At 37.0% G+C, this 15,374-nt stretch overlaps 1 protein-coding gene across 1 annotated transcript in view; it reads left to right on the forward strand.

Moving 5' to 3' along the window:
- CDH18 (cadherin 18, type 2) overlaps positions 1-15,374 on the forward strand; it is a 167,058-nt gene that overhangs the window by 148,542 nt on the left and 3,142 nt on the right. Inside the window, exon 9 of the mRNA XM_010005082.1 lies at positions 5,521-5,638. Within this exon, the coding sequence (XP_010003384.1) occupies positions 5,521-5,638 (118 nt within the window). The remainder of the gene's footprint in view (positions 1-5,520; positions 5,639-15,374) is intronic.

Raw genomic sequence — 15,374 nt, forward strand, 5'->3', positions numbered from 1 at the left:
TTTTTTCTTTTTTTTTTTTTTTTTAATCTTCCCATGCTGTCTTCAGTTAATATTTACCAGTTCTTGTGTTGGAAAAGAGACAGAGAGAGAAGTTGATCCCTATTTATTATCTCTGTGCCATTCATAAATCTCTAGCACATTGCCCCTCAGCCATCTCTTATCCAGACTGAAGAGTCCTACTTAACTTGGACAGTCCGTGATAAAGCCCTTCTAGACTTTTGATCATTCATCTTGTCCTCCTATCTCCAATTCCTCACTATTCACCTTGAGATGGGGAATCAAGATTCAAGATGCAGGTATGCAGTGGTTAATAATTCTATGAAGCATAGTTCATGCTTCATAGTATATGATGATCTCTGCTTTGTTCTTTATTTCTTTCCTAGCAATTTCTAGCAGTGGCTTTGCTTTTTAATGACTAGTAAGCACTGAATGCAAAAAACTGCCTGCCATAACAACAATATTATTAGAAATAATGGTCAGCTCAGAGATCATCATCATGTATGTGAAGTTAAGAATCTAGGTATATGTATAATAAATTTCACCTGTCTTTGTATTGCCTGGCTACTGAGTATTGGAAAGCCTTTAGTGTCAGCCCTTCCTCTTTTCTTCCTTGAACAACTCAGTATCATAAATAGATTTGGTGGGCTGATTATTCATACTCTTTATAAAACATTTATTATTACACTGACCTAAAAGTTGTCCAGCATAAATCTCTGTGGAACAGGAAATCTCAGTGACTTCCTTTCTTTGTAGAATAGGCAATCTACAGAAGAGACCCTATTTCCTGTCTTTTGAGCAATTTGTGCAAGGACCTTTCATCTTCTCTCATGACTGCATAGTGCTCTCATTACTTCAGTGCTGCTACTGAGACACCTCATTGAAAGCATTTTAAAATCTAAGTAGGTTTCTCTATCAACTGAATATCTCATTTTAACGTTCTTAATTAAGTAAAAATAATGTTCTGAAAACCTCAGAGTCAAATATAGAAGACTTAGAGCTTGTAAAATCTAATTTTAGAAAAAAGATAAATTCCCTTAGCCACTAATTGCAATTCCTTTCAACATATTCTGATTTTTTTTAATTATGTAATTTAACAATAATTGTGATATAGTTGTTATATTTAATAGTTGTTATATTTGATAGTTGTTATATTTAATAATAAGCTCAAGTATGAAATGAAACTCGCTCAGAGATGCTCTGTTTGCCAGGGATGTTTTTGGGGGTGAGCATCTGAAGTTTCTTGTTAGAAAATATTGAATTCTCCAATAATAGCTTTGCATACGGAAATTTATGAGAGACATGTCAAAGATAAATCTTACTGTAAGGATCAAATACATTTCACTATAATGGCCTTTGCTTCTTATTTAGGTCAACACTATATTTCTCTCTTAGTTATTATAGCAAGTGTGAATGACTCCTGACCTCTGTAGCATTGCAGTATAATACCCAAGATTAATGCTACCATGAAATTTTAGAAGGAGTAGCTGAGGGAACTGGCTTTTTTTCAGCCTGGAGAAAAGAAGGCTGAGGGAAGACCTTACCAGTCTCTACTGCAAAGGAGGGTGTTAGTCTCTTGTCCCAAGCAACAAGTCACACAATAAGAGGAAACAGCCTCAAGTTGTGCCAGGGGAGGTTTAGATTGGATATTAGGAAAAAAATTCTTCAGGAATTAGGAAAAAAAATGTCATGCATTGGAACAGGCTGCCAAAGTAAGTGGTTGATTCACCATTCCTGGATGTATTTTAATGACTGGTAAATGTGGTGCTTGGGAAGAGGTTTAGTGATGGATTGACAGTGTGCCAGGTTAATGGTTGGACTTGATGACTTTAAAGGTCTTTTCCAACAAATATAATTCTATGGTTCTATGAAGGAGTCTACAAGCAGTAGTTTAATATGAAGGGCTGCATAAACATGCTGTTGTATTCATAACCTGACTGGCCTGCATTATGTACATGGCGTATACTAATTTTTATCTGCTTGGCATGAAAAGGCATCAGAAAGATTGTGTTACCACTGCAATGAAAAAAAAAACAAACAAATCACAAACCCCAAAAGTACATGGCTCTTACTCAGAAGATATTACCGTCTACTTAAAGAAAATGACAGTCTTCAACAAATAATAATGAGGGACAAATAAACAGCAATTACAAAACAACTGTTCCATATGCTAAAAAGTGTATCCAGCCTGCTGATTTTGAGTCACTGAAAAGGTAGTATCTACTCTGAGTTCTCCATCATCTTGCAGTAATGTTTCATAAGATTTATCCCTGAAGAACAAGTTCTGTTAGGTGCTACCAAGCACCTCTGCTTGACTAGTAGTTTGAAGATGGGCTTCAGCCCAGCATTGCCCTGTAAGAATCCTTATTTCATCGATCAGCCCATGTATTTGGAATGTATTATGTCCAAGATACGATAACCAATAGATTGTCATTGGAAGACAATTTATTTATTTTTAATTTTATTTTCAGAATAGGCATCTATGGAGAGACATCACAGTATCATTGAATTTCATGGCCTCCATCTCCTGCTTCTTTTTCCCTCCACATCTTGATTTATTTACTTCAAGAAAAATATTTTTTTAAAAAGTGAATTAAACTTAAAGGGCTTATATACTTAAATGAACCCCCCTAAGTCATCTTCAACAGAAAATACTTGTATGAATATGATAATTTCCACACTGAAGTGATAACTTCACTCCATTAGCAGTGTTCTCCTTATTGAGAAGATAAACTCAGTATCTCCAAGAGCTTCCAGATGAAGTCTGGTAAATATTATTTATTAAATTAGATAAGGCACCTGTGATTTGATCCTAGATGGAATCCAGGCTTGGAGAACTCTGACTTCTAGATAAATACTAATTTTGTGCATGATTGTGAAACTTAACTAATGTAGGAAAATGAAATTTTGCAAACTTTGACAAAGTGAACTGACAAATGAAATTTTTCTTTGCTTCAAATGTGACTTGTTTTATTATTTTAAGACACTGGGAGCAAACAGCAATGTAAAAAAAATATAATTTTAAAAAAATGCAGTCTTCTAAAAAGTGAGAGTCAAAATTGACAATTTTCTGAATGTTTCCAAGTTCAGTATTTATCCTGGAAGAATGTAAGTAAGTTTGTCATGTACATATATTTACTTGTTTATTGATTCAGTTCTGAAAAAGCATCTGAGTAGAATTTAGCACTAACTCTCTGTCCTCTTCTGTACTCTGCCATTCTTTAATTTCTTCCCTTTCTCATCAACTCTTGCCTTTATAAAAGTAGCATAACCATTCAGTTTCATCACTTCAGTTACAGCAGCTAGGTTTCTGTGTCTACATTTTTGTTGTAATCATCTTTGGTAAGATGCATGTTCATTTCTGCTGATAGGCCATTACTTAACTGGCCTATTAATTAGAAATGTGTTAAAAACACATCTGGATGTCAAAAATACACATATTTTTGTTCCTCACCTCTGAATGCATGTCTGCAATATCTTTTCCTTACAAAGCAAGTGCCTTTTCTGAAAGACTGTGAACTTCTTCTATTTAAACAGTTCTGTCAAAAATATTTGACTTGCCTGTTTTTCAATGTCTACTTTCCACATGGAAACACATGATTTCTATACCAGTTGGTGCTATACTTCTTACATACATTGGTGAATTCAGGGGATACTTGAATTTCTATGTGTGAAGTCAGGGAGTCAGGAAGTATATTTAATTGAGTTTTTAAATTAGTCTTAAAAACAAATTTTGTATCAGTCTCATGGTACAAAAATCTTGATCAAAGGTATTTTTCTTGCAAAATAACATATTCTTAAAGCAAGATTCTGTAAAATGTCATTGAATATCTTAGGTAGGAGAAGGCAACTGGACAAACATTTATCTGCTAGACTGTCAAACTGAAGTGCATGGAAAAATAAAATATATATCACTGATACAGAGCACTGAGGATTTATAAACAATATTTAATTAGTTAATGCCATTTTAAAGGTCTTATTGTATTTTATTAATTTTTTTTAGATCTATGTATGGTACTTAGCAGGGTTTTTTTTAGTATTTGAGTAATAATAGAAACAGATTATCTTGAAAATATTCTTCCATCAACTTTTTTTTGGTCTTACTTTGCCTCATGCCATTTTAACATTATTAACTAAGTATATCTGAGAAAAACTTATATTTCTGTTTTTAGACAGTAGTTGTTTCAATAACAGGTATGCCACCATTGCAAAATGGAGTAGAGAACAACTAGCTTTTAACAAACTTTTTAATCACTATTGCCATGACTTTGGTAAATTGCATGTTTACAAACATTTCAGATTGATCTTATTCTGCTACAGTTCAGCAAAAATATGTAACAACACTCTTTAAAAATATTGTCAGCAATTATCATTAGTATTACTAGTTGTCTCAGGTGTGTATAGTAAATATACTATATTGTATATAGTAAATGGAATAAGCATTCTACTCCGTTGGTTTTAAAATTGATTTGTTTTGCTTCTCTGATGTGAATGGAACTGTGTACTGTCTTTTAGTTTTAGTGTTAGGATAAAACAGAGCAAACCACTTGAGCCCACACTGTTTATGCTTCAGGTTCAATCCAGACAGACTACTGCTGAACACTGAACAGAAAAAAAAACTCTCCCGCCTCCTTTTATGTTTCCCTCAGGATAAGCACTTCTTCCTCCTCCTTTTATGTTTCCCTCAGGATATCTATCAGCTCTGTGCAGCAGTCTGTGTGGGCTTCACTGGCTATATCACAAGAACAACTTTTATTAAATTCTGCTTTAGCACTTGAGCTTCCAGGCGCAGCATGAAAATGAAAGCAGAGGTAGAAATATTGCTTGGTCACGCATTCCAAAAGCTTAGCTCAGTTTTAGTTGAAAGTAAATTTTAAAAACCACCAGGGTTTTTGAACATAAAGGTCCCACCTTTCAAAAATTCCTCTCCCATACATAGTTGCTACATCTAATTCTGTTCCTTTTGGACAAATCAAAATAAAACAAGGAGTGGCTGATGTTCTGCCTGTTCTGTTCTCCAGCAATTTAAAACTGATTCTTAACAGGAATTTTAAACAGAGAGCTGGTATTATATGACCACTATTTTGGTTAGATAAATTATTTTTCCTAACTAATATTGAAGTGCATCTAATTATTGGGATAGTGAGCAGATGGTGCTCTACATAGACCATTCCAGTTCAGCCTGAATTTTGGCTCTATAAAAACAGATGTTTAGGTGAAACTGTAACTCTGAAATTCATCATGAACAGTGTAGCTGATTAAAATCTCTGTACCCGGTCCTGGCTATATTCGAATGTCAGAAAGTATAGATACTTTAGGTGCTTTTATCTAGGTCTGAAGTGTGGTTCCTAAAATATTTCATGCAAGAGAAATCAAGCTAATGGCCCAGTCATTTAATCAGTTGAATTTTGCAGCAACCAAGTATAAAATTAAAATAAGGTAAATTTGAGCATCCTGCTGAGGTCAGGTACTATTTGGGTCAAGTTCAAGTTTCAGCACAATTATTGTTAATTTTTATTTCAGGTAATTCAGACTATCACTGCAACTGACAAAGATAATGCTGCAAATGGGGCAAGATTCCATTTTTCCCTTGATGAAGAGCTTTCTTTGAATCCCAACTTTACTCTAAGGGACAATGAAGGTAAATCAAACACTTACATCTCAAATAAATCATCTTGTGTTTTGTCTGCATCGTCTCATTGAACAGAAGTTCCCATGCATTTCATGACAGAAGGGGAAAATTGTAATCTTTCACGACTGAACTGGATGATATCAAGGACATGGCTTGCAAAATACTGCAAACTATGAATAATCAGATATGGAATATTTTTTTCTATTTCATTTTGGTTTAGCATTTATATTTCATACATTCAGGAATGTTTTTATAAAGTGATTAATAAAAAAGATGTCAGCAATTCTGTCTATTTCTAGGTGAATAGAACAGAGTGGATACTGTCACGGTTATGGCTAGTTATTGATTAAAGAGGAAAATAAGAATGTAAGGGGCATAAAAACTGAATTTGTGCTTACCTTTACAGATATGACACTAAGAGCAGGTTATTCAGTGTTTCCTGAATTTTAAGTCTATTGTTTCACACCTTTCTTAACAAAGTGTGCCTAAAAATCACAATTGGAAAATCAGTATCAAAGAAGCCCTGAAGAAAAAAGACCTTCAGATACATCCAGCCGAGTGTTTCTGAACATTTCTGGGATCCAAGAACCATTCAGGCTTTCCAATAAAACCAAATATCAGCCTTATTATTCTTTGAGTATTACCTAATGGTTTCCATTTTGATACCTGATGAAAATTAAATTAAAATGTCAATGCTTGTCAGTAGCTTTCCTCTTGAGCTTTTGTGTATGTCTGTATTGCAAGATGTTGTTTATATGCATGTGTGGAAGTGTGTAGGGACTAGCTTTATTTTGCAGTTATATTTTTGCTGTAGTGCCATGGAATACTTTCTGAGATCTTATGGATCACTACTCATAATGACTGAGAAGCATTAAATGCATCATTGGTACATATGGCAGACAAAGGGATGTGTAGACTATTCTTTACAGATATTTTTTAGCTGTTTTTAAAACCTTTCAGGGAAGGAATCATAGAATGTCTCAGGTTGGACAAGCACACTAAAGGTCATCTAGCCCAACCCCCCTACAATAAGTAGGGACATCTCACACTAGAACTGATTGCTCAGAGCCCCATTAATCCTCACCTTGAATGCCTCTAGGGATGGGGCCTCCACCACCTCTCTAGGCAACCTGTTCCAGCAACCCACCACCTTCATATTAAAGAATGTTTTTGTAATTTCCAGTGTAAATCTACCCTTTCCTAGTTTAAAACCATTTCCCCTTGTCCTATTGTTATATGCCCTAGTGAACAGGACATGCCCTAGTGAATAGGAGACTACATAATCTTCCTAAAGAATTTATTCCAATGTTTAACTATACTTATTTGGGGGGGGGGGAGAAAAAAAAAAGAAAAAAAAGAAAAAGTGCCAGGTATAAAAGGACCTGGGGGGATTGACTGACAGCTAGCTGAATGTAAGCCAGCATGTGCCCAGGTGGCCAAGAAGGCCAACAGCATCCTGGCTGTTGTGGCTGGCAGAACTAGGGAAGTGATTGTCCCCATGTACTCTACCCTGGTGAGGCTGCAACTCAAATCCTGTGCTCAGTTTTGGGCCCCCCACTACAAGAAGAATACTGGAGTTCTGGAGTGAGTCCAAAGAAGGGCAATGAAGTTGGTGAAGAGTCTAGAGCACAGATCTTATGAGAAACAGCTGAGGGATCTTGGTTTGTTTAGTCTGGAGAAAAGGAGGCTGAGAGCAGACCCTATCACTCCCTACAACTACTGCAGAGGAAGTTGTAGCGAGGTAGGGATTGAACTCTTCTCCCAAGTGAGAAGTGATAGAAGAAGAGGAAATGGCCTCAAGTTGTGCCATGGAAGGTCTAGGTTGGATGTTAGGAAAAAAATCTGGATTGAAAAGGTGATCAGGTACTGGAACAGACTTCCAGGGAAGTGGTTGAGTTAACATCCCTGGAGGTATTTAAAAGACTTGTAGATATGGTGCTTAGGGATGTGGTTTAGAGGTGTACTTGGCAGTGCTAGGTTAACTGTTGGACTTGATGATTTTAAAGGTCTCTTCCAACCAAACCCATTCTATGATTTGATCATATATAAAAAATATTCCTTAAGTGATGACTCCAGCTCTTTCTCAGATTAATGTATTAGTTCTACTCATATGGTAATTGGTCTTTATAGCAAAAGCCACAGTATTGTTCCCAAAATAAAGGAAGTGTGCTGTTGTGTATTTTTGCATTTGAGTATAAGGTTCAAATAAATTCTTTGAATACTGGACTGTGATCTCATGTGGTAGACCATGGCCATGTTTATTTTATTACAAGAAACTTACATCAAGATGTGCTTTGAATGGTTGTTCCTTAACTATTAGAGTAGGTATTTTTTGTTTCTTTCAGATATTTTTAATTAGGATCTGTATTGAATGTGTTTATTACCAGTGAAAAATGCTGTTCTACCTTTAGGACTGCAGGTTGACATGTTATTTACCTACAAAGATTTATAAGGGGGTAAGAACTTACCATAAATCTCTAATGAGGCAGTATCATGCTTCGGTTATAAGTATACAGCATGAAGTATTTGCTGCTTTCTTGTCACTGCTCCAAAAGAAGTGAGTAATGACTTTACCAACAGCAGAAAGCAGTGTCTGAGCTATGGTAAATTGGATTTGGCAGGGGGAAATAGGGGAAAGAACTGGAGATGATGTCCTTTAAGGTAAAGGCATGTTGTGCATTATGTTTTTATATCACCTAACGAGTTTTAAAAAGTAAGTAAACACTTCCTGAGCATCTTGCATAAAACTTCTACATGTAAAGAGACAGCAGAAATACAATTTCCAATTTGCCCATATAATTAATAGAATGACAGTTTATCTCTAATCATAGCAAGAAATGCGTCTTAAAAACAAAATAATTGTCACTGTTTTGCTTGGCATATGATCCATTGATTGTACTGTTTAAAGAATATGCTTTGCTGGGATATTTTCTTTGTAATATAATTGGTATGTAAAATATAAATGAAACTCATAAAGTGCATTCAGAATACTCAGTCAGCTAGCATTCACAAATTTCATATTTATCACCTGTTCCTATTCAGAAATTGAATTTTTGTTACTTTCTGTTCTAGAAAATAGTTGAGAGATGTCAGGAAGAAGAGGCTTTTCTTGTCTGTGACAAGTTTGCACTTTTGAAAGCTCTTGGCTTTGAGCATTAGCTATTAAAAAGAATCAGAATACTCTTTTTAACATGTGATGGCTGCAATTTTTACCTCTGAATTTAATAATTCCATAAAGGCTATATTTCTTGGGGAGTTTTATTTGTTTGTTATGTTTTTTAAGAAAAAAACCCCACAAACTACATCAGTTGCCTTAAGAGGTTTTGCAGAATGATAAAAATAAAAAACTTGATGTCATATTGAAAGCCATAGTCAGTGGCAACTGTATCTGTCACTGCAAAGGTATTTTTGTTGCAGTCATCTTTGGATCCAGTCATCCTCTCCTTTTATTTCTTCAGGAGAGTTTTGATATTACAAAAACTTCAGTAGACATTTTCTTCCCTTGTTTTCATAACCCTGAACAACATAATTCTGTTCTTTGACTCCAAGTACAGTATTGAATTAATTTTCCCCAACTCTGTTATCATCAGTAGAGCTACAATATCAAAAGACTCTACAACATTAAATTGGATCTTTAAATATTAACACTTACATCTGTGCACTTTGACTGAAATCTAGAGCACTTTCACAAGTATAATATTTCATATTTTGACCCTACCTACATGCATAGGTTGCAACAATACACAGATCCAGCATATGTATGATTCAGGTCAATAATATTCCATGGCTTCAGCAGAGGAAATAGATATTAATGTTTCAGTCCAGGTAATTGCTCGTAGGAACAGTTAAGCTTTTATCTCTTGGTCCTGAACTTGCACCCTTACTCAGTAACAATCCAATGTTAAAGCTGCAGTCTTTGAATATGCATCTTCATAATGCAGAGCTTAAAACCCTCAGAGAAATATAAGTCAGGAAACAGGCACAGGGCTATATGAAATATGCAGTTCAGCAGAATCTAAGAGTTCCTTGAATCACCTTCTGGGTTCCATTGGTGTTTATAGATTTCATTATAAAGAAAATAACATAAATAGAAAAGGCAGAATATATTAGTTCTTTCCTTACTTATCAGATTAAGTTACAGTCAAATGCTTTTTTAATTTAGTGGTGTTTTGAAATTGTAGTTCAGATGCTACCTAACTCTGTTCATCTTTGTCTGTGTTATTGTCACTTTTAGGCAGTTATCATAGAAAATTTTAAAATACTTTTTTCACTTGTGTAAAATGTCTTTAGTTTATATTTATTGCCTAATCAGAAATACCTGCTTTTGATTGCCCCATTTAGACCTGCCAGGGTAATATGAGAGTAAAAATACTTTCTGTTCTGGAATCATGAAACATGAATGAGCCTCTTCAGAGTAGACATGTTTCAAATGACTGAAACTTTAAATTATACCTTTTTTTTTTTCTTTCTCCTGAAACAAACAAAATATTTTTCCAGATGCTTAAGGAATGCTTGATAAATATGTCTAAAATTGTCAGTTTGATGAAAAATACATGAGCAAATGTCATTTTTGTAATATCCCCAACCATTAGCATATAGAGCCACACTTGCATAATCGTTCTCACTTTGTCTGAATTTAAATTCATTCCCTCTTTTTGCCTATTTTTTTTACCTATTAGAGACCTTTTTCAGAAGTTATACCACATTTTTCAGGGAGTTGGGAAAAGATTGAAGCTCTAGAGGACAGCTGACTTAGGTGCAAGAGAACATTTATGGTTTTTATGGACTGTTTAAAGCACTATTTTGCTGGTGGTTTTTTTTTTTGGTGTTTGTTTTTTTTTTTCACAATATATAGTCTACCATGGAAGCTTCAATGCATATTGTAAATTTGTAAAATCATAAGGATTTGTATGGAGATTGTGCACATTCACCCAAGACTGCCAATAAGATTTGTGCATGCTCTTACCTTGATAAATTGAGACTGCCATCTTCTGGAAGTAGACGAAGTGTACCTTCCTTTCAGGGAAGAACAGCTTCCTAGAGAATGCTCATCAGTTGTTTTCCTCTCCTTTTAATTCTTCAGAACAAATATTTCAATTTACAAGAATAGTTACGGTTTTATTTTTCCATCTGCCCAATTTTCCCAAACATCTGGCCATTTGAAAATTGCCCAATGATGGGGAATATTCTGGAGTTAGGCCATTTTTCTAATGCCATCCCTTTGGAGATTCTTTTTTCTTCATGTTATGCCACAGGATACTTTATTACCCACAAAAATAGAGACCTGCTTGTCTACAAAATCTGGAGCACATTTTGTTCAGTGGCATCTGTATAAGATGAAATTTGTCATGTGTCCATCCACCTGTGCCTGTTATGCAAATTAACATATTTCTGTGCTACAAGTAAAAATTAAATAAAAAAAAAAAAATCAGTTTTATTTGACACTGCTGTTATTTAGGGAGAGAGTAACCTGCAGAAAGTAAATTGCCCCACCCCAGCATTCATTCCCTTGCAGAAGTTTCTGTTTATCTCTTTTCCCTGATATGTGCAAAATTCTTCAATCTAACCATATTACGCACAACAACTATTGCAGGCCAGTGAAGTGACTTCAGAGCTTTAGAGTTACAAATCAGCATGCCAGATAACAGACCATGTCTTAGGTGCTCTAGGTTGTCTGAAGAGGCATTAAGAGAGGTCAGGTTAAAACCCTCACTTTGCAACCAGTCATAAGCAGGCAACAACAACAAAGCTCCTACCTTCAAAGTGGCATCAAAGTGGCACACTCTGGTTATGTAGTTACTACTGCCTTCCATAAAATGTCATCCTGTAAAGATGACAAGTTCTAACTTGAGAGAAATTATATCTGAGAGAGTGCCAAGTTAGAGTTATACACGGAGACTGTAAGTGAAGTCCATAGATGTGCTGTTAATGTAAACAGGTTGAATGCCTGAGCAGGTATTATTGCAGAATCAATATAAGAAAGTAAAAATGGAGTTCCAACATGAATAAAAAGGACAGAAAACCAGGAATAGCTAGCACAGAGGGAGACATTTTTCTGCCACAGATCTGTGAACTTCTTTGATCTTCTTCAAAACTCAGCCAAGTTTTATATGTATAAACGTATCTAAAAATATATACAATAATATAAATAATAAAATATTTTCCAATATTTTATTTATATTTGCACAAAGGCATGCATGAAGAGTTACTATCTGTAACTCTTTGCAATATTGAGAACAATAGTGAGATTTACCAAATCTTATGATATTGGGAGAAGTAAGTTTCCATGCCACTGACCAAAATATTATGATAATATTTTAATCTGTGGGATATAAGGACAACTAAGGAAAATGTAGGCCCTCTCCTGAAGAAAACGGGAGACCTAGCTACTCAGGATATTGAGAAGGCTGAGGTTCTCAGTGATTTCTTTGCATTAGTCTTCTCTGGCAAGTTCTCCAGCCTCATTGCAAAGGCCACAGCAAGTGAAAGCTGGGACTTTGAGAATGAGGTACCCCACTGTAGGAAAACAGGTTCATGACCATCTAAAGAATCTTAAGGTACACAAGTCTGTGGGATGTAACGGGATCTATCCATGGTTCCTGTGGAAACTGTCAGATGCAGTTGCTAAGTCTCTGTCCCATCATATTTGAGAGGTCACGGCAGTCTGGTGAGGTTCCTGCCAATTGGAAAAAAGGTTTTCCCATTCACGTTTTCCCATTTTTAAAAATGGGGGAAAAAAAATCTGGGGAACTACAAGCAGCTCAGTCTCTGTTATGGCAAGATCATGGAACAGATCCTCCTGTAAAATCTGTTAATGCATATGGAAAATAAGGAGTTGATTTATGACAGCCAACATGACTTCACTAAGGGCAAATTCTGCCTGACCAATTTGATGGCGTTCTACGACAAACCTACAGAGATGGTGGATGGTGGCAGAGCAACTGGTATTATATACACCTAGATTTATGCAAAACATTGACACTGTCCCACATGACATTCTGCTTTCCAAACTAGTAAGATATGGATTTGACAAATAGACCACTCAGTGGATAAGAAATTGGCTGGATGGTCACACCCAGAGAGTTGTGGTCAATGATTCCATTTCCAAATGGAGTCAAATGATGAGTGGTGCTTCTCAGGATCAGTATTGGAACCAGTGCTGTTTCACATCTTTGTTGGAGACATTGACAGTGGGATTGGGTGTATCCTCAGCAGGTTTGCTGATTATAACAAGCTGTGTGGAGTAGTTGACACCTTAGAGGGAGGGATGCCATCCAGAATGACCTTGACAGGCTTGAGAGGTGGGCCAGTGCCAACCTCATGAGGTTCAACAAGGCCAAGTACCGGGTCCTGCACCTGGGTCAGAGCAACCCCAGGCACAAATACAGGCTGGGGGAGGAATGACTGGAGAGCAGTCTTAAGGAGAAGGACTTGCTGGTGGTAGTAGATGAGAAGCTCAACATGAGCCGCCAGTGTGCACTCACAGCCCAGAGGGCAAATTGTGTCTTGGGCTGCATCAAAAGAATTATGGCCAGCAGGGCTAGGGAGGTGATTCTGCCCCTCTACTCTGCTCTGGTCAGACCCCACCTGGAATACTGTGTACAGCTCTGGAGCCATCAGTACAGGAAAGACATGGAGCTGTTGGAGGGGGTCCAGAGAAGGGCCACAAATATGATCAGACGGCAGGAGCAGCTCCACTATGAAAACAAGCAGAGAAAGTTAGGACTATTTAGCTCCAACAAGACTTCAGGGAGACCTTATAGTGGCCTTCTAGTACCTCAAGGGGTCCTACAGGAAAGCTGGGGAGGGGCTTTTCACCAGAGAGGGTAGTGATAGGACAAGGGGTAAAGGTTTTAAACTGAAAGAGGGGAGAGTTGGGTTAGACATCAGGAAGAAATTCTTCACTATGAGGATAGTAAGGTACTGGAGTAGGTTGCCTAGGGAGGTTGTGGAAGGCCCTTCCCTGGAGGTTTTTAAGGCCAGGTTGGATGAGGCTTTGTGTAGCCTGGCCTAATGGGAGGTGTCCCTGCTCATAGCAGGGAGCTTGGAACTAGCTGATCTTTAAGGTCCCTTCCAACATTAATGTTGGAAGAATAAATAAAATATTACAAGAAAAAAAATGCATATTTTTTTCAATTTGTATTTACCTTGTGCATTATAAAAACATCAGTTTGTTGTTTGGCAAGACCTTCCACCCCAGCCAAGCATGCTTTAGTTATAGCTTTTTTCAAAATTTTTCACTGTAAGATCTATTTGTCCATTTTGTCATTTTGGTCTTCTCTTTTTACTTTTCTCACAGTTTTTGTTTTGTTTCTTTTCTTGTCCTTACATGCTCACTAATTAAAATGCACACAGGACAGAGACAACACAAAGAGCAGCATTTATATACATTGCCCCACCCCTCCGTTCTTCCCAGGCCCAAATTACTTTGTTCCTGGTTTCTCTCCCTCCTTCCCCTCAGCGGCACAAGTGGCAGGGGATGGGGTTTAGAGTCAGTTCACAGGCGGGTGGTTCCTGTCACTGCTTCCTCCTCAGAAAGGATTCCTTACAGTCCTTCCCTGATTCACCACAGGATCCCTTCCATGGTAGAGAGAGTCCTCCATGAACCTCTCCTTCATGAGTCCCTGCTATGAGGTCTGGAGCCGCTCCAGTGTGGGCTTCTCACAGAGTCACAAGCTGCTTCGAGAGCAGTCACCTGCCCTGGTGCTGGGGTCTTCCACAGCTGCCTAATCCAAGTCCACTGACAGCAAATCCAAGTCTACTGGCCAAGTTCACTGCTCCTGGCACCTTCAGGGAATGTTCCACCACGTTTCTCCATGAATGCAGGGGGACAGCCTGCCACCTCACCAAGGTTGCAGGGAAACTTCTGCTTGGGCACCTTCTTCCTCACCAATCACGGGATCTTCATCCCAGCACTGCCTTTCACCTCTCCAGCACAGCTCCTCTTCTAACTGCTTGCTCTGCTCAGGTCTTATCTTAGTTCTTTTGTATGTTAATTGCAGAGACATCTATTGTCTCTCTAATGGCTCCTTGGCTCCTGGTTTTGAAGCAGGGGGAGCTACTCACCTTCTTACCTGAACCACCTGGGGGCCCCTCCCCCACTACCAAAAAGTCTAACAAAGCAAACCAGCACAATGCAATATTATATAGCAGAAATGTAAAAAAAAGCTGTTTACTTCACACCTTGATTGTACCAATATATGCATTGTAAAAAGACATGCAGTCAATCTACCTCTTTGTAATCTGTGTTCTGTAAGATTATTTTCTGTGTGTGTATGTGTGTGTAGCATCTGTCAACTTTGTAAGGAATATAGTAGGTTTTTTCATAGGTGTTTTATCATAGGTATTTTATAACCTCCATGTAAGTATTATTTCTTAAACATGATGATCTTACACTCTGTCAGATTTTTTCAGATGAATTATCTGTTCATCTCATTCAGGTTTCAATAGGGTTCTGTAAATAAAATTAATATAAAATGCATTATTACTGGCTGGTGTCATGCCTCTAAAGAGGAAGTTGGCAAGAAACTTGGGATTAATCTATAAAAAGTATAGCTCGACACTAACAAGAAGGGGAAGACTTCAAGGCTCAGAGCAAATAAATGCATAAATAAAGGTCATATTTTGCACTCACTGCAAATGAAAAAAAAACTTAATGAGTTTATAACAAATTCATGATGCTGAAGATTTCCAAGAAGATGAGTAGGGAGGCTGAAGAAGAAAGGCTGATTATCTTAAATACAAT

This window comes from Chaetura pelagica, unplaced genomic scaffold (assembly GCF_000747805.2).
Source record: "Chaetura pelagica isolate M959 unplaced genomic scaffold, ChaPel_1.0 scaffold219, whole genome shotgun sequence".
NCBI lineage: Eukaryota > Metazoa > Chordata > Aves > Apodiformes > Apodidae > Chaetura > Chaetura pelagica.